Genomic DNA, 20,599 nt, shown 5'->3' on the forward strand with positions numbered 1-20,599 from the left:
GGAAAATGCGAACAGAATGTGTTGAAGAATCGAACGCATGGACGGGCATGGATAGCGTGTGCATAGAGAGGTTTTCTAATTAATTCTCGAAAATGATTTTTCGAAACATAACTTTATTTTTTACATATAGCTGAGTTTATAATAAAATAATCTTTGATTTGGTGATTCAAAAATTTCAAAATTTACAAAAAAGTTTAGTATAGTGATATTTAAAAAAAAATAAAAAATATAAATATTTTTTTCTCATTGTTTTCAGTTGGAAGGGCATGATTTTCGGGGATTTTTATAAGAAAGTTCAATTTATTTTTTTTACAACAAAAAGTTGATATCAAAAGTACATATATTGAACAACATTCAAAATTTTTTTCGTTGAAAAGTATTGTAAATTAATAAGGAAGTTACGGCCACTCCTGATTTTTCAGAGGTGTCGTGCGGTGTACACGCTAATTCCAAGCCAAATCATCTGAAATCAAAAAACCAAAAAAGATTCTGTTAGTATATGAATATATCTTGTTTGTGAACGAAGGAATTTTTGAAAAAATAATTTTTGACAAAATGGCAGGCGTGTTTTAAGGAAAAGCGCAATTTTTCGGGCTCTTAATTTTTCGTTTTTCTTCAATAAAAAAAAATTTTTTATTAAAAAAAAACCCTCTTCGTTCACGAACAAGATATATTCATATACTAACAGAATCTTTTTGGTTTTTTTATTTCAGATGATTTGGCTTGGAGTTATCGTGTACACCGCACGACACCTCTGAAAAATCAGGAATGGCCGTAACTTCCTTAATTTACAATATTTTTCAACGAAAAAAATTCTGAAAGTTGTTCAATATAAGTACTTTTGATATCAACTTTTCGTTGTAAAAAAAATTAATTGAACTTTCTTATAAAAATCCCCGAAAACCATGCCCTTCCAACTAAGCATGACTCTTTTCAATTTACTTTTTATATTTTTATACAAATTTACTTTATAAAAATTATCTGATAAATTCGGTTTAAAATAAGTTAATGTTTAATAAAAACGAAATATTCACATTTATTTATAGTTTTGTTATTTTCGAACCGTTTTATCTTTCTTTTATTTTTCATAATTTGAATTTTTTGGGCGATGGTGTCATTTCTTTGTATGAAATAATTTTTCAGCGAAATACTAGAAAAACTATATTAATAATTACTTTTACACGATTCTTTGAAGATTAATTGATCGAAATTCTTCTCAAATTTACTTTTTAATTAGATATTAATCCTCGACGCAAATGTGTTACGAGTGATAGTGATATTTGCGGAATAACAATAAAAGAAAATTAACTGTATGTTTTGTTATGAATTTATTTAATAAAATTATAAAAATAAAAAAAAAAAGATAGCTGTGAGATTGTTGAGATTTATGTTAATTTATTTCAATTTTTACGAAGAAATAATTGAAGTTAAAGATTAGAAGATTAGAATTAGGAACGATATGTTAAAGCGAATCTCTTTCTATTCCGCATTCGGCATATCTTCAGTAGTAGACGATGCTTTCATATCGGCCAGTAGTAAATGGTGAGTATGCATCAGAAGTAGAAGTAGTACAAGTTTAAAATTATATAGAATTATTCGAGGAATTCGAGAAATTCGTTTCCAAGGGAATAAATGTCATTGAATTTTTCTATCTTTGCAATATTTACTTTTTCCCTCAAAAGAGTCGCGTAGACTAAATGTGCTGGTGCAACAAATGAACGACGGTCTTGTTCAGTCGCTTAGTTTTCCGAGTTTTTCAGCCGTCCGTTTTCCTGCGCGATCTTTAAATACCTCGCCACACATCGACTACAGCTAACGTGACAAGACTCGGTGTATCAGTATCACGATGATAAGGCGATAGTCGCCGTGAGGCGACGATAAGAGATGGCAGGTAGAACCGGACGGGCGAGAAATCAATATAAACGGGTTTCGCGGGGTCGTGGGACGTGTGGTGCGGGTTGGACGGGGGTTGGCGCGACGGAGGGTGATGGCAAAGGCATCCCTCCCCCGTTGAGAGAGAGCAGCCGCCGAAAGCCGATTGCAGCGCATTTTACCGGCCACGCTGGCGAAAACGGTGGAAAATGCCGTAGTCCCGCTGGCAGCCTTGGAAACACCCAGTGAAGACGATCTTGCCTTCTTTCCCCCCGCCTCCCGCCTCCTCTCTCTCTCTCTCTCCCCGTACGGCCTCCACACCCTCGTTTCTCTCTGCCCTTTTTCGTCCGGCGATCGCTGCCCCCTGTCTCGCGTGTGGGCGCAACGTATTCCACCCTCAATGGTGAATCAATAATTAAGGTGACAGTGCAGTGGGTGCGCGATCGTGTGCCGGGTCAAGATGTCGGTGAAGGTGAGTCCTCGTATACGTGCGTCCGATGAATGCGATGCGAGCGTATATGGCGGTTCCGGTTCCCCGACGTGGGGGACTCCCGGTTGACCGGTCCGGCGAAATAGCTTCAGCTGGAGCCGAGGCCGCTCTGGCGAAACGCGTCTCCCCGCGCGTTCCGCTGGGAGTGCTACTATTATGTAACGCGTACGAGAGATTTCGAATATTGACATTTTATGGCATATAGCGATAGAGGGAGAAGGAGAGAGGAGAAAGAGAGAGAGAAAGAGGGAGCGAAGCTTAACGAAGCTAGTATCGTCTTCTTCATTATCGCCAGCAATGAGCATTAATGATCGTAGGTCATGGCTTTATCACGCATGCATGCGACATGGATTTAAGCGTGGCATTTATCTTGACCTAGTGCGTTCTCAGTAATGCGTAAATGCGATTAGTCGAGGGCGATTACTCGCGTGATAATGCGACGTGATAATGTATCTTCCTCCGCTGCTTCGCGCCTAAATACACGCAGACGTGTAAGCAGACGTGATTATCGCGGTTGCGAACGCACACCGCGATAATTTAAATTCTTCCCGTGTTCCCGTGCTCCAAAATTCCGAAATGAGATCCGCGCGACTATGGAAACAAAAATCTTCATAATTAATATAAAATATCTATGTATATCCCGAGGCAAATCTTTTATGACGAAATTATCGTTTTATTTTTCGACAGAATTGCGCTCTTGTCCGCCGCGATTGACGTTCTTTAAAACACTATTGATTTCTCTTTGTATGAAACTTGAGTTTATCAGAACATCGTCTTCCTTTCCTTTTGTTTTCACGTGTACGCGACGACGTGTTCAGTAGCCCTGCGCAGTCCGCCGTAGTGTTTTACGACGACGTTGCGCATTGTGATCGTGTTAAAAGGCCGGCTGCGATTTGTTGATCTTATTACGGTATAATGTCCGCGCGGAGTCGACCGCCGCGTCAAGCCGCGAAATATTTTAAATGGCAATAACGGCGTCACAAGTGTCCGTTTCCTGTCCCTGTCCCGGAGCGCGAAGCCTTTCGTCGAAGGCGAAGATATGGAGCCGAGGCCGAGGGTGCTCGCGCGCGCAGACACGCGTAGTGCGCGCGGCGCGGCGGCGGGCGCGTGCGTGCTCGGGACGCGCGCGCTTTTCGGCACGCACTCACTCACGCATATACGCGCGAGTGCACGAGTGCAGGCGAGTTGTGTCGTAGTCAGCGCGTAACCACCGGCGCCGGCACGCATCGCTCGCTCCGCCCTTTCGCGCGCGCGGAGCTCCGGAAAAGCGAATCGGAGTAAACGCAAATTGCGAGAGTGCTCGTGAAAGTATACACTCGTCCTTCGTCTCGAAGCCTTTGTGAGCGATGCGTGACCTGAGACTCCTCCTTTGACATTTGTTAATTGTCTTTCTGAAAAGTAAATTAATTACGGTAAAAGGAACCCGTGTTGAAACGATATGTGATGTAATTAGCAACCTTGTGCGTTGTGTGCGTATGGTACGTCGGAAATTCTCCAGCTATAATACTGCCGACGAAGATGAGGATCTTTTGTGAAAATCTGATTATAACTTTTCGCTTTTTCCAATTTCCAACTTTGAATTTTCAATTAATACGGAGATTAGAAGTTCAATGTAGTCGGATTTTTACTTTTTTTTTTGAAAGCTACTTGGTTTTGAAATTTATTCAGGACTTTTTCGCTTGCAACTCAAAAATAATTACTGTTTTATCGTATTTAAATTAATAAATCTCTCTTTTTCCTCTCTCTCTCTCTCTCTCAAAATTATTTTATGGATATATAGGTAAAAAAGAGGCAATGAATTTTGTATGAACCACAAGATTGATAATGTCAGTAGTATAATGAACCGCGTCTGCCGACTTCCGAATAGTCGTACCATAATTAATTGCCAGATATATTTTAGAACGTCACGTCCGTGCAAAATATTACCGTTCATTTTTCAACCCTTTTCCAAAATATAAAATTAAAGAAATCCAAGTACAAAAAGTTCGCGATTTACGAAACTTACTTAAAATGTGTGACTTACGTACTGAAAACAAATATCTCATAAATCGAGCGCTTGTTATATTCAAAATTTCCGTGGAAAACATGTTTTCCCACCGTCTCCTTTGTAAATTTAGTTGGCATATTTCAAATCGGAAATGTTTGCGCGCAAAATGTCGGAGATTTGCCGGAATGACGTTTTCTCTTTCGTATACAGAGAGCGAAGAAGAGAGATAGCCGGCGTGATGCGTTCGTAGCACATGCAACGTGTTTGTCAATCTGTCATCTGTTTTCGCATACGATGACGTAAATGCTATATCAGCGAATCTCATCTTGAACGGAGGCTGCGGGTCAATATTATACGCGTATACTTGGACGGACGAGGACTGAGGCTCTCGTATTCACGCGTTTCTCGTTCAAGCGCGGTGCGCGATATATATTCGTGCCAGGCCATGTGTCACAACCAGGCCGGTACAGATTCTCCGCGTTCACCGCTGAATGCGCGAGTAATTTTGAATTCGTGTCGAATTACAATCGATAAGTATAACGACGCGAAAACTCTCTCAGCGTTTATATACGATAAACGAGAACGAGCCTGTCAAATAAAATAAGCCTGCCCCGATATCATTCGAGCGCGGCGCGCCTTCGGAACGTTCGACGTTCTAGCTTGTAGAGTCGAGGACAAATCGTATTTTTAGTACGGTCTAAAATCGTAGCGTTGCTGCGAAGTTTGCGAGTGAATTTTGCATCCTCGGCGAGAAGCCACCGCGGAGATCGTACGTACGCATCAGTTCGACCGTTGAGGATCATCAAAGAGTGATTGTTTCATATTACCAAACCCGTGAGCACTGACTGCGATTTTCGAGAGCTAATTTTTTCGAATCAGCTTCTCGAAAAGCCCGATTTCATAGTTAACTACGAAGTAAAGAATGGAAATAAACGGGAAAATCTCGCGTTGAAACTTGACGATAATCGCGGTATTACGTTGCGGTAGAATAATTCAGGATTAAATGGAATTGAATTGATTAGAGAACGGTGACCCGCTGCGCTACTCCAGAGGGTATTTGCAACTGACACATTCCGTGGATTTCATTTCCACCGCGATGTAGTGTAGCTCCACGAGTATCATTTTGCATGTGAACGCTGATATCTGTGTTTCAACGTTTAAATTGAAACTTATTGCGCCTATATTGTACTTCCACTCGACAAACTGTGCCACAAAAACAAAACATCTGCTATGCAGATGGGGATCAGCGAGATACGAACATAAAGCGTGTCTCTTCCGCGGAAGCCGTGTCTTCCATGAAAATTTTTCGCGGTGAGTCCTACTGATCGACACACATTCTCAGATTATTTCGTTAAGAAAAAGAAGGATAAGACACATAGTCCGAAATGCTTTACTCAAGATTTGTGAATTTCAAAATCGTGGCGTAAAACATATTTCTAATCATAAACAGATTCTTTGCTCTATTTGACGAATTTCTATTTTTTTAAATAAAAGATGCAGATAATTACCAAACATTTCAACATTTTAACTCTTTACCTTTCTGATACATGTATATATGTAATTACATCAGAAATGAAAAGTAATTATTGAAATTAATTTTTATTGCTTTTTACTTTAATCAAATTAGATTTTTTTTTTCAAAATCTGAATTTAAAATTTACATACTAAGAGATTTTATAACAAATGGCCTTCCACACGAAATACGGCGCGGGAAAAAAATGCTTATAAATTTGCTTAAAAAATCTATCAAAATTAATGTCAGAGTTTCTGGAATTTCTAATATGTTAATGTTTCGCAGCTATTATTTTACATTGCATAAAAGAGAGTTGCGTTATAATGATATGCTAATGAATTTTATGTAAATATTATCAATAATTTTGGAGGTGAAAGATGACACATATCTTATCAAAAAAGCAATTTAAGTATAATGTTAGCGATGAAATAGTACCTATGAGACGACATGAATAAGATGCCATGCCATAATTATTATGAACATGACTTCTTTCGTTTCTTTTGATCATTAATAAATTTGTAATATCTGTTTTTTTTTAACGTGAATACGGAAGAAATAAATAAATCCATATTTTTGTTATATGAAGTGATGACATATCTATATTATCAAGCCTTATGATAAAAAGCTCTTAAACCGTATCAACGTCGTCGTTATTTAATCAACTAACGAGAGGAGCGAAGTTACACACGGTCGCATGCGACATAGCTAACTAACTGTCTTATCTTAAACATACGCGAGTGGCAAATCTCACTTTATCTTTGTTTGCGAAAATCACAGTGGCAAAGAAAATATTGAACTTTTTCGAAATCCATCGCGATTCGCGTCGTCAATGTTTACTTTTTCGTAATAATCCCAATAAAACCGTGCCCGATTTTTCGACGCGCAAGTCGTGTGCAAACGTTTTATTTGTTATTTATAAATCTACGCGATGCAGCGTACGAGCCGCACGTATATCGGCAGCTCGTTACATTCAGTTTAAATATTGCTTCAATTGCCTTAATCTGACGTCGAAAAATCTTTCTGCGCGCGAAATTTATTTCTAACGTAATTGTTCAGATGACGAGGTACAAACAGGCCGAATTCGAGGATGAAGACAGCAGCAGCATCGGCTCCGTCGCCCTAAATAGCGAAGGCATCAGCACATCCGCCACGCATATAAGATACCATACGGTGAGCGTACGTTTCCCAATATTAAGTTTCCAAATAATTTAAATTGCAAAGGCAGTCTTGAAAGTGAAATTAAGCTTAATTTTTATCGAGCTCACGCATTCAGTCAAGAATGTATTTATGTTATTAATAACAACGGCAATAATAACATAGATACGCTGCCCAAAAGAAGTACAGTAGTTTTATTTGTAATACGAACATTCTTACATTTTTATATTCCTTGAAAAAAATATTTTAGAAAAATTATCGCTTCGGTATTATAGTTCTAAATCAATAATGAGATGCGACGGCTTTGAACACTTTGCAGTATTGATCGATACGATTTTGTTGTCGTAGGGTACAACGATGTGGAAGGCGAGAAGTATTTTGGAGAGATGCCTTCTTATAATTTGTGCCGTTTTGCTGCTAACGATCGTGGTACTCGCCATTGTAATCAGCAGCAAAAATGGTTGGGACGAGGCCCAGATTCTTCACGTCACCTCTCACGGAGAAGGTAAAAAAAGTCATCATGATTACTTCATATAACAATTAAGACCTCGGTTTGCGGCAATTTAAATTATTATATATTTTTGTATTGGTTTCGCGTTTTATTTGACGCAAATTTCCTTTCTTTGTAAATCATGTGCCTATTAATACAATCCGTTATACGCAATCAGCGGTTTTTTTTTATCCTGGATATTTGTTTTACCCTGATGGTACTTTTATTTATAGCGTAATTGAAGAACACTTATCACAACTATTAACAACATTTAATTCTAATTAACGTCGACATTAGTTCATTCAGTTTCCTGCTTACGAATTGTTGCAGATGGCACGCATTGTCTCACGGAACAATGCGTAACAGTGGCGGCTTCCTTAATTAATAGTATAGATAATTCCGTCGATCCGTGCGACGATTTCTACGAATACGCATGCGGCGGCTGGAAAAAGAAAAATCCCATTCCGGATGGGAGAAACGTTTGGGGTACGTTCGGCAAGCTGGAGCAGGATAATCAACTAGTCGTCAAGAATGTTCTCGGTAATGATTCGTAAATGAGCATAATTGACGAGCCTGAGACAAACGTTTATGTAAATATCTATTAAGTTTGTCGTTTCATTTTTCCGCGCAGAAAAACCGCTTAGCGAGATGAAATCAAAAGCCGAGAAGAAGGCCAAGTATTATTATCTGTCCTGCATGGACGCGAACGAGACGATCGAGACGCTCGGGGCGAAGCCGATGTTGGAACTGTTGGAAAATATCGGCGGCTGGAACATCTCTGGCAAATTCAACATCAGCGCGTGGTCCCTGCAAAACAGCATGCACGTTCTGCAAAACGTTTATAACATGGGCGGTTTATTCTCTTGGGGAGTGAGCGAGGACGACAGAAACAGCACTAGATACATAATCCAGGTATAAGCGGATTACAGTAGATTAGACTAAGAATGTATGTGTGTGTGTTTGTGAGAAAGAGGAATATTGGAATGCACAATTCTCTCTCTCATAAATTCTGACGCGAATTATAGATCGTCTAAATGGGTATTAGACAATAAATAAATCGATTATTGTCATTTTCTCTATATGCAAACCTTGCTTTAATTATAATAATTGTGATAATTAGAATTTTTGTTCCTGCTATTATCGTTGTAGTAGTAGCGCGTAGGTAATTAGAGCAGAGCAGTGAATTGAGTTAATGTGAAACTCATGTCTCATGTCAAGAGAAATACGTTATATCTTTTTGACGAGTAAATATGTAATGGAATTTTTATAAAAGTTGTAGTTTTTTATATTAATTAAATAATATTAATTTCTAATATTAATTTAATAATAAATTTCAATAATTTAATATAATTAAATTCACTTAGTAATAAAATTATATTAATTTTTTATATGATAAAAATTGATTTATTTTATCTAAGAAAGGTAGAATTACATAATAGCAGAAAAATTTCTTTGCGTTAATAAAATATAAAATTTTTTGGTATTATTGTAATGCCAGTTAACATATATTTACATATACTTACATCTTTTATTTTTTCAAGATTGATCAAGGAGGTTTAACACTACCAACTGCGGACAATTACCTCAACGTATCCGAGCACGGCAAGGTCCTAACCGCCTATTTGGACTACATGACGAAGGTACAAAATTAATAAGTACTCACGAACATTTATTCGCGTCGCATTTCCTCGAGGGCGAATATCGAGTACAGGTACTCGTGCACGTTTTCAGATCGGCGTGCTCTTAGGTGGCGAAGAGAATACAACGAAGAAACAGATGCAGGATGTAATCGCCTTCGAGACTAGGCTCGCGGAGATCACTATACCGCCCGAGGAACGCAGGGACGAGGAGAAGATGTACAATCTAATGTCGTTGAATGACTTGCAAAAAAAAGCACCTTTCGTACGTTTGCCGTCTTTAATTCTATCATATATTTCGATTACTGGTAATATTTCGCAATTATTGCGAATACAACCTCTGTAATTTTCCGTTGTTGCAACACGTCCTTCAATAATTTGATATATTATCTTGCATCCTGATAGCGTGGCCACGTTCTAATATGATTTCCTGTATATCCTCCTATCATATCCTATTATGATATTCCACCACATCCTACTAGCATATCCTATATGTTATCAGCCCATTTTCTATACCATTCTATCATATTACCATGTTATATTTTATCACATCCTTTTAAAAATATGAATTTGTGGATGCTTTTCCAAATAGAGCCGATTACTCTTTTACGAGTAAAGAATATCGACAAAATATGATAAACGCAATTTCTCTATGTGTTTAGATGTCGTGGGTGGAATTCTTCCAAAATGCCACGCGTCTCGTAAACAAGAAGATCAATAGTAAAGCTATGATCGTAAATTTTGCACCGGAGTATTTCGGAAATTTGACGAAAGTCGTGCAGGAATATAACAGGACAACTTCCGGAAAGATGTACGTATATTTGCGAGGTGCATCGGATATGGCGCACTTGCTTCGAAGCGTGGATGTTGAAAACCAAATTGATTTATATAATAATTTTTTCATTTAATTGATTAAAATATAATTTTATCTTAACGAATTTTTATCTTTATGTTCCATCGCTGCATGGGAGATTCCTAAAATTGAGATATGTTTAACAAAAACTATTACAAGTAAACTTGTTTAAATATAATTTCTATCGATGAAATGTCGAACACACGAAGTTTATCAAGAAACGGCGTTTTGACAATTTCGTGCGCAATTTCTGAATCACGTTGTGTGTATTCATAAAATCATTCCATCAATCTTTTTCTCCATCTCTTTTTCTTTCCGCAGAATATTGAATAACTATCTGGTTTGGCAGACCGTGAGGTCCTTGACGGCGTTTCTCTCGAAGCCGTTTCGCGAAGCTTACAAGGGCTTGCGGAAAGCTTTGCTCGGTATGGAAGGCCACGAAGAGCAGTGGCGTTATTGCGTTAATGATGTTAATAACGCCATGGGTTTCGCCATTGGCGCGATGTTCGTCAGAGAGGTTTTTCAAGGCAAGAGTAAACCTATGGTTAGTTTGTATTTGTGTCCCGATTTAAGAAAATTGTATTTTTAATATGTACCTATTTTTAGAAAACGTATCTTATAAATTACAATATTAAATCACTTTATTTCAGAGATGTTAAGATAATTAAATATATATTAAATACATATATTAAATTATTATATATTTAATATTATGTAATATATATTTAGATTCGTCTAAAACGACGAATTATTATTTCTTATTTTAGAGACGCTAAGACAATTTAATATTATAAATTTATGACTCGAGATACGTTTTCTAATTTGCAGAATAATATTTCAATTTCTTTCAATTGTTGTTTCCAGGCGGAGGAAATGATCAATCATATTCGCAAGGCGTTCACGAAAAACTTTAAGAATCTAAACTGGATGGACGCAGAGACGAGAAACGCCGCCGAGGAGAAAGCAAACGCGATCACCGACATGATCGGCTTCCCGGACTTCATTCTGCAGGCCAGCGAACTCGACGAGCGTTATAGGGACTTGTCGATTAAACAAAACGAATATTTCCAGAACACATTGCGCGTGAACAAGTACAGTTTCCGTAAAAATCTCGAGAAGCTCGATCAGGTGGTGAATAAGACCACTTGGATAATGACACCGCCGGCCGTGAACGCTTATTACACGCCTACCAAAAATCAAATGGTCTTCCCCGCCGGTATTCTTCAGAGCCCGTTCTACGATATGAAGAATCCCTATAGCTTGAACTTCGGCGGCGTAGGCGTAGTTATGGGGCACGAATTAACGCACGCTTTCGATGACCAAGGTATGATTTTTAAAGATAAAGTTAGTTAAATTCTTATAATCTTATAGTAGAGAACAAGATATATTATTCATTTGATATGTAATAAAGTCAATTATATAATTATTATAAGAAAAAATTTACTTCAAATCGAAGTAAATGTATATTCAAATCTATATTTAAAAATGAGTATTGAAAATATCTTGGAATATTTTATATTTATGTATTATATATAAAGATTTTCACACGCTCGTATATTGATAAAAATGTTTCCAATAATTTTCTTCATACTTCGTATTTATTCTACTCATTCATTTATTTAAAAACAATTTTACCTACACGCTAGTTACGTATTTGATTAATATCGGACAGGTCGAGAGTACGACTTGCATGGAAATCTGCACCACTGGTGGAACGACGCTACGGTGGAGCGATTTAAAAATAGAACCGAATGCTTCGTGGAACAATATAACCAATATCAAGTACAAGGTCGAAATATAAATGGCCGACAGACGCTGGGTAATTTTATTGATTACAAATAATTGCTTATACCGGAAGTATTAGAATTTAGACCAATCGATTGTGATACACAGGAGAGAATATCGCCGACAACGGGGGCCTTAGGGCAGCGTATCACGCTTATCTCTCGATGACTAAGAGCTACAAGGATCAACTGCCGCTACCCGGTCTCAATCTGACGCATCGTCAACTATTTTTCCTAAATTTTGCTCAGGTTATTATCGATAACGATGTTATTGACTGATATTAAATCAACGAAGAAATTTTTACTCTCTCTTTTACTTTTATAATTTAATAATTTTCATGAAGATGCGAAGCATCGATGGTCGCTTTAATCACGGGAGAATTGTCCACAGATTTGGTGCTCCTCCATAACGTCCGAGACGGTAACTCTTCAGATCGAGAAGGATACTCACAGTCCACCGAAGTACCGGGTGATAGGACCACTTTCGAATATGCCAGAATTCTCGACGGAGTTCAACTGTCCTAAGGACTCGAAGATGAATCCCGTACATAAGTGCGAAGTGTGGTAACGCCTCATGTGTAACCCGACTGATTCATCGAGGACAGTTCGGTTGAACGTGATTTTCGGCGTCGCTTCGGGGAGACCGTCGACGAGGCTTCCACGTTACGCCGGTCGCGTAACGAGAGACACGTGGAACATATATGGGACTTGCTCCGGGCATCGGACTGTGCATTTTTTAATTCCTTTACATATCAATATTTACCGTGAGGATAGCCGTTTTAAATTTCACACACGTCTCTCTTGTCAGCGTATGGTTTTGCCACACAACTCTCAAACGTGCGAGCTCGAAAACAATTATCAGGAAACGTTGGCACCTTCTTTCAGCTGAGGAAATTTATTGACCAATTTTTAATTGGCTTTCTCAAAGCGATGATTATTCTTCAAGCTTCTCTATTATTATTATTTTTTGTTTTCTAAATATCTAAATCTTGGAATTAACAATTCACACTGAATTCTCTGTCAGCAAGTCAAGACTTATACAAGTTACTTAGATCGTGCGAAGTATCACCATACGCATTTTTAATGTCATAAGTTCCGTAGAAGCCATTAGCCGTCTTATGCTAGTAAAAAGTTTATTTTATAAAAACTACTTACTTTTAGCTAGACCGTGCCACCTAGCACACACTTGGCATTCAAGCGAATCGGAGACTTTTCCCGTCTGATGGAAAAACGTATCCGAAAAAAATGACTTGCAATTAGCTGAAAAAAAGCAGTATAGACTTGGAAAGATTCTATTTCGCGAAGCTATATGGATACTTAATCATTTAAATCAAAAGTTGTCTTTAGAATTTCCTCTGGCATTGAAGAGGCTGTAAAAGAAAATCTCACATGTGATTTCCGACATCATAGATTGGATATTTTATTTTGCAGAAATTAATGGCTTTTAATTTAATTTGAATATTATTATACTTTTTATGAGATTACGGTGCTACCGACAGTACTTGCATAAATATGTTTGCGAGACGGTGTGTGATCTCATGCCTAACGCAGGATTGTCAAAGTGTAATTCTTACATGTACTTTTTCTTCGTTTTGAGTTGCATTGTATTATAGTCTTAAAATATTGCGTATAATAATTGTACGTGCAGAAGTTTACGACGCTTTATTGACGAAGATTGAGTGGCATGTTTGTAAATAATGTGATTTCTAGATCGAAAAGCTTATGCATCTATCACAAGAAGGGCGTATAGACCTTTGCTTGTTAGCATTAATTTTACCATTGTAATTAATAGGAAATGAAAATCTCAGCGCGATGGCCAGCTGCGATGGAGTCAACTCAAAGTGCTAAAGTTTCGTTGCAAATCTTTCGTTGCTAGACGAGGGGTGAAGTCGATAGCGAACATATTTTAGCAGTGTAGATAATATAGGGACTATTAATAATTTTATTTCTTCATATAATAAAAGAGATGATCGCCGAGATAAAGAATTTTGTATCTTTTAATGCAAAGCAGACTTCAAAACTATATACAAGAATGAGAATTTGCGAGGTGTAAAAAAAATACTCATGCAAAAATTGCGTATCCAAAAATCGATGAGGATACGTTCTGCAAAGTTATAAATTATCCAAATTTTATCCAGTTTTGCAGAAATGAATTTTCTCCTATTTCTCTCTTAATATCTTCATTTTTTCAGGAATATTGTATTAAAATTAATGGCATAATTATAAATTGTCTAGTTGCTAAATAATGAAAGAAAGTAATTTGATATTCTTAGCTTATCCTTCGTATCATTTTTCCAAAAATAATAAATTATAAGAAATTTAAAAATTATTAAGAGAAATACGACATTTTGTTAATGATTACTGTTTTTTCTATGCAACCTAACGTGTTTTTGTATGTAAATTTTATTCCCAGTTATTGCGAAAGGCTCCGATTATGCTGTGAATGTAACGAATATTGCAGCTCTCGGGTGAGTTTTGCACGATTCGAAAGAGATGCCAATCAAAATCCGATCTTTTTTTATTGTGTGGAGTGAAAATAAATACTTACGAATCCGTGCAGCGTCGTTTCGTACGAGGAAAGAGAGTGTTATAGGTAGCCAAATCTTTCATTGTACATTAAATAAGATACACTTATTATCCATGCACGTATAACCAATTTATTTAAGGTCTTACGATCCCAATAATTACCGCGACATTCGTATAAGCTGCGACAGGGCGAAAAGAGGATATTAACAACACTATAATTAAACACGATTACGCTTAACTTCGTTTTAAGTTGCGCCGTTAAACATTGCGGAAATGTTATTCTCGTCGGAATGTCGTAACGTTAATCCTAGAAAAGCCCTATACATTTCCATAAAATTACGTACTGAAATCACAATTGCCACAAATACATTTCTCATTTTATTTTTCCTATACTGAGCAAAGAGATAAGGGATTTAGTTGATCGGATTCTCTAAGAAGTATCTTAAGACGGAAAATAATCAAATGCATTAATACATTTTTATGCTCGAGAGAGTGTGATATCTCACAAGATAGAAAGCTGCTAAGATCTTTCGGATATCTAGGATTAAATCTAGGGTATTAGTGTTAAACTCGTCAGATTTGAGAAATCGACGATAACGCGGGAAAACTCTGAGAAGTACCGTGATGCATTCGAAAATCTACGAATCCTTGTTAGGAATTGCTCCATTCTCCTTCTCTCTCGCTTCCACATCTCCCTCTTGGAGGGTCATAGGTGGCGAAATACATTTAAAAAAAAAAAAAGCCAAAGTTTCTTTAATTGTAATGTAAGATCCATATAGGCCTTAAATATATGACGCCGATGCATAATGCATTTGTAAATGTCTGTTGTTTATAATTGTGAATAATGTCTTGTAATGAGAGGAGCATCGATTTCTGCGATTATGAGATATTGTTGCGCGTTGTATTTGTGAAAATGCAATTCGCATCGTGGTTTTGTGTAACGCAGAAAAAAGTGTACTGTCGGTCAATGACGATGTTCGCCACGATTATTTTTCTGTATATTATGTACTATGCTTATATACATATTATTATTATTATTAAATCAAAATTAAAGAAACGGAGCCTTCACGCTCACTGCTGGCATTATATTCTGATTATATTTTTTGCATTATTTTCTTTTTTATTGAAATTCGTGTAATATAATGTTTCAAAATGATATTTATTCTTTTAATGAAGATTTCTAAGAGATATTCTTAATACAAATTTTCTTCCAAATTAAAAGCATAATTAGGAAAGCATATGTAAAAGAATAATTAACAAGGTAAATGATACCGTGTGACATAATATTTTTATCAAGTGTATATATAATTTTCAAAATGCTAAAGGACATCGATCTCATATGATTTATCTTGTTTGTTGAAAGCGCGGAGATAATATTGATTTCGACATTCTTGGATTTATACATTTATAGCTGCAAATGTTAATTATATTCACCATCGGTTAATTCGTACTGTGACGTTCCGAAGAAATTTTGGATTCTTTATACTTTCCGATAACAATATCGAGTTGAATTTCCGATGCCATTTGCGTCGCGATCTTATTTTGTAACTCTTCGTTATGTTCAAATTGTTATCACCTGTTCCCAGTAATATCGAATTAGAAATGTTCTTCTTGAATTTCCGCGTGTGTTGTAGTTTATACCAGATGTTTTCCAAAATGCAGATGAGCACGCTGATAATCATCGTCGTGAAGAAGAACATGTTAGTTAAACGAACGTGCATGTATTCCACCGGTTGGAAACTGTTCGATTGACGATAATTGGATTCACTATAAATTCGTTGTGAGATCCACTTCTTCTCAAGATAATTCATTATCCCAACCGAACGCATACGCATCAAACTGTACGAAAATCGCAAATATTTCTCAATTAAATTAAGAATAAAACAGAGGAGAATTGTATGATTAATAGATTGAAACTTGGAATTTTATTCCGAGCATATTTTGCATATTTTTATGTTCCGACTATAACACAAGCTCTTATTATATGATATTTATTATATATGAATAATAAATTAATGGTAAGTATTAATTAAACAATTTTAACATAAATGACCAATAAGTCCTTAAATTTGAATAAATGAATTAATGTTTTTTCTGAAATATTATCAATTGACATCATTTTGACATGCAAATGGAGTTTTTATTTTAATTTAATCAATTAAGTAAACAAGTCAAGCTATAATCGAGCACGTGCATCGCGACTGAAGTCAACAAAAGCGATACTTACTAACTATCAATGAGTTTACGGTGTCGCGCCGCTCTGGCGTGCAGAAACGTCAGTCTCAGACTCCAGTAATCGTCAGGCAGTTGTACGATGTCACACTCGTGCTGAACTTTGCGATAAATCGGTAGAAATATGGCCGGTGCCTCCAAGTAGGCGAAACCGCGACGGCACAATTTCGACGCGAGAGCCTCGGTGTCACTCATGTCGGGACAGTGACGATTCAATAACTTTTTCCACTTGGCCTGAAGCTCGCTTTCCGGCAATCCATCCTGTTTTATATTGTTTTAATTATTATTTTATTTAATTCCCTCCACACGTGATATTTCTCTTATTTTACTCAAGTTCAATCGAATATCGAACCGTGACGTCGCGGTTGATACAACGATCGCATCGTACTACGAGCAATCTTCGAGCCTAAAGCAAGAGCGATTGGAAAGAAAGAAATAAAAAAGAAAGATAATCGGATGTTCATACACAGTATTTGAATTATCTTCAACTAATATTATCGTCCTCTGATTCTTCTGATCATTTTGGATTTTCTAAACTGCATCCCGAGGCTATCATTCGGCACATTTTCTTGTATTAGACATCTCGTACATTAAAATAGATTAATGACATAAATCGAAAAATATTGTTACTTTTGTCTCAGTTTGAATATGAGAAAGCGTATTTTCCAGGATTTTAAGAGAGCATATTTCCTAACTGAAACCGCAGCGGTTTGCGTTGTATTTATACATTTTCTTTGTTTCTATTTTTACCACGGTAAAGTGGACATATGCGGTGCTGTCGTTCCTAATACAAAGCGAGTGCGTCCTTTTCTTCGCCACGTCTTCGAGATTAGTCAGGGAAACGGAGTTTCCTTTATTCGCCAGGCAAGAAGCGAGATTGCTGCTGAATCCGCATGTCATCAACATTCCCATCACCAGAGAGGACAAGATTATTAATCGGAGCGACAAGCTTTTCGGTATTTTCTGAAATCCTGTGCATAACAAATCATTAATATCTTTCAAACTTTCTTCTACGCCGAAACTTTCATCTGTCTTCGTATACAATGCAAAGTAAAATTATCTGCGTAAAGACAAAGAACTGCAAGAGTATCACAAAAACCAATCTCTCAAAAAAAAAAAATAATTATTGTGTATCTTACACGTTATTTTTTATATTGCAATATTTTTATCACATTAAGAGGTGTCTTATCTGTTATCTCGTTGTTTCTTATCTTATCCATTTGTTTCGCATTTCATGCGTTTTACCTTGACCAAAACCCAAAACGTGAAGAAGATTGAAAGACAGCGAGGACAGCTCGTCATCGCATTCCTCGTAGTGAACATGCACGAGCTTTTTTACACGATATACTCCCACGATGCTACATGCGATACATACGATGGTTATAGAAAACGCCAGCCATAAGTCGCGGCTGAAGGTATTGATGTACCACCACTTTGTGTCAATCGCACCGTCCGCGTCCGATCGAACAAATAGAGCGTATCTGAAGATGGGAAATATAATTTGCAACAGCAATAAATAAAAACGACTTGATCCATTCATCACCGTATCCAATTAGAAATTTGAAAAGTCATAGTTCTCGAAAATTTAACCGAAGACAGATGCGAACGGAACTTCTTCTCTTTTTTTAAATGTAACGAGATCGCGTTGGATTCTACCTCGCGATATAGTGTTCCAATCGCAATTGTACATATACCCATCGCGCACGCTTGCCGCGTGCGCGATAAAGAAGTTTCCTCCCGATAACGATCGATCGGAAGACTTATCTTCGTGCTCCCCTTCCGCTTCTTTCCTCCCCCGCGGAACAACCGGCACCCACGCACCGGTGGAGAGAAATTGCGAAAGCGAAATCGGAAAGTTATTAGCCGAGATACAATCTCGCGGGAGTGTATATATCCCGATAGGCCGGTGCCTAACCGGAACGGGTTAATGACCGGCGTTAAAACCACACCAGCTGAAAGAAAAAGCTTTCATCGAGCGCGCGCGCGCGAGCGGGCGAAAGCCCGCGATAAGGAGCTACACGTCGCCTCTCACGCGCGCTCCTGGAGAAGTGCGCGCTGCGTTAAAAAAAAGGGGGGGAGGGACGAAAGGGGGTTAATATGCAAATAACAGGAGTTCGACTTACGAGTTGGTCGTGAACGGTACGCTGTAGGCGTAATGGGTCGTGGCGTACATATGCATCGCCGTGGGGCTCAGCAGTGCGTGAGTATCTCCATTCATCAGCGTCGCGTTGATCGACCGTCCCGCTCTTCGGTAAATCGTCCTGCATTTTCGTCGAAAAGACGCCTTTATTACGGTGCCGCGCAACTCGCACGTCCAACACACCCCCGGCCCCCCTCGCTCGCCGTCTACGCCGGCCGCCACCGCCGTCGTCGCCGTCGCCGCCACAGAGGCTACGTATCCCTTGTCCCTCTCCCTACCCCATTGCCCATCTACCCATCCTGATACTATACTTATACCTGTCTAGACGAATGAATCATGCGAGTATTTTGACCCACACCGGCGCGGCGGCGTGGGTGTGGGTGGTACGCGGAAAATTGGGCAGGTTCTACGTATACGGCTTCGTCACACGTATACCCCTTTGAAGAAGCGTCGCCATGAAAATTGTTCGTGTAAATAGCCAGTCAGGACGGGTATTACGGCCGCCGCTCCACGGCCGTGGCACGACGGCTGGCGAGAAGGGAGGAAGTAGTTCGCTCTGCTGGCGTTTAGAGTTAATTTTGCGCGCGGAGTCCCGCATCGAGAAACGTAGGTATCTAACTCTCAATGACTATCAGGAATCTATATTTATACGGGAACCCCGCCGAAATACTTTGCAAATCCGCTGCCAAGGTTACTTGCATCGACCGTAAATCACCCTGCACTCTGAATCAGCGAAGCGGGAAAGTCTATACTTCTCCCTGCTGTCAACGCGCGTTAAATCGGAAAAATATTTAAAATAAAACTAGAATCATGAAAAATAATATCAACAATAATTAAGTGGAATACGACAGTATGCTGAGGCTAATATGCTAGCTATATAGGGCAATGAATTGTACACAAATTCACACTAATAACATTATTAGACAACCAAGATCCAGTTCTGACTGTTTAACACGGCGTTTCTCTTAAAAATATATTATATACCATTCGATCCTTTGAGGGAAATAATTCTAAATACTTGGAACAATGGTACTTTCCTTGTCGATGCATTTTGGCACGCAGGAAATACTAACTTGAACTTTAAAGTTTCTTCCAAGATCGTCCAAATGTCTCCTACGATTCCTGTGACCTCTTTCTTGTGTAGGTTTACGATGACAAATGGATAGATCTAAAAGTAATTAGTTCGATCTTATGAGAAATCGCGTTAAAAGAAATCGGTACTCACGAGATCCGTGGCGACGACGAGGGTCTTGCCGCGCAAATCGTTTATTGCGTTAACGCTGCAGAAAGCGGTGTTGTTCGACTTTAGCGCCTCGAGCTGCTCGAATTCCCCCGTGATCGCGTTCCAAAGCGAAACGTGCCCCGGTCTTTTCTGTAATATCCGGTATTCCGCTTTGTTCCGTAGAAGTCTGATGCACATCTCCGCTGCGACGCATGGAAGTATCATCTGCAACGGTCGTTATATGCGATCGTCGGATTGGAACGGATGACAAGATCGAATGGTGACACTCGTGAAATAGTAATTTAAAAATAAATTGTTGAAATTAAAATAGCGGGAAAGAGAACGAGATATCCATTCACTACACCGATAGCAAGAGATATTTCTTCATGGCGACTCCAGTATTTCGCTCCAAGTATTTCTGGCGAACGCTTCCAGTTCTACTGCGCGAATGGGATGGAAATTGTTCACGTGAGTTCGCTTTTTGTCGTGTGAATGTAGAATAATAATTGACAAGTTTGACGTGAGAGGCGAGAAGCTTTTGTTGTGACTGTGCTACGTCAATTATCGATACCGTAAGCATAAAGAAAAATCAATGTGCCATGTATATACGCATGTGGAATTACACGGCTTGTATACAGGCGAAAAAGAAGTGTCGAATTAAGACTTATACATACTCTTATATACACAGGAATCTATAA

At 38.2% G+C, this 20,599-nt stretch overlaps 2 protein-coding genes across 9 annotated transcripts; one reads left to right on the forward strand and one right to left on the reverse strand.

Moving 5' to 3' along the window:
* The first annotated feature begins 1,959 nt into the window (after window positions 1–1,959).
* On the forward strand, window positions 1,960–15,118 carry LOC112466968 (endothelin-converting enzyme homolog). 8 transcript variants are annotated; one of them, XM_025035355.1, is made up of 14 exons: window positions 3,546–3,840; window positions 5,372–5,660; window positions 6,919–7,038; window positions 7,366–7,522; window positions 7,838–8,047; window positions 8,139–8,419; window positions 9,049–9,147; window positions 9,239–9,409; window positions 9,807–9,955; window positions 10,319–10,541; window positions 10,862–11,321; window positions 11,670–11,816; window positions 11,891–12,030; window positions 12,173–15,118. In XM_025035355.1, exons 3-14 carry the CDS (start codon window positions 6,919–6,921, stop codon window positions 12,347–12,349), a joined length of 2,334 nt encoding a protein of 777 aa, XP_024891123.1. In that variant the 5' UTR covers window positions 3,546–3,840; window positions 5,372–5,660; the 3' UTR covers window positions 12,350–15,118. The 8 variants fall into 8 exon arrangements, with proteins under 8 accessions (XP_024891119.1, XP_024891120.1, XP_024891123.1 ...); XM_025035358.1 differs by having other exon boundaries at window positions 5,586–5,660; XM_025035356.1 differs by lacking the exon at window positions 3,546–3,840 and adding an exon at window positions 5,166–5,183.
* Window positions 15,119–15,464: 346 nt separating this feature from the next.
* On the reverse strand, window positions 15,465–20,106 carry LOC112466970 (glutamate receptor U1-like). The gene is made up of 7 exons (XM_025035361.1): window positions 19,905–20,106; window positions 19,753–19,847; window positions 18,663–18,800; window positions 17,785–18,020; window positions 17,290–17,510; window positions 16,535–16,800; window positions 15,465–16,146 (listed from the first exon to the last, which is right to left on the reverse strand). The coding sequence occupies exons 1-7, from the start codon at window positions 20,097–20,099 to the stop codon at window positions 15,738–15,740; spliced, it is 1,560 nt and encodes a 519-aa protein (XP_024891129.1). The 5' UTR covers window positions 20,100–20,106; the 3' UTR covers window positions 15,465–15,737.
* Between the last annotated feature and the right edge of the window lie 493 nt (window positions 20,107–20,599).

The sequence above is a fragment of the Temnothorax curvispinosus genome, unplaced genomic scaffold, assembly GCF_003070985.1.
Source record: "Temnothorax curvispinosus isolate PA1 unplaced genomic scaffold, ASM307098v1 QBEX01016763.1, whole genome shotgun sequence".
Lineage (NCBI taxonomy): Eukaryota > Metazoa > Arthropoda > Insecta > Hymenoptera > Formicidae > Temnothorax > Temnothorax curvispinosus.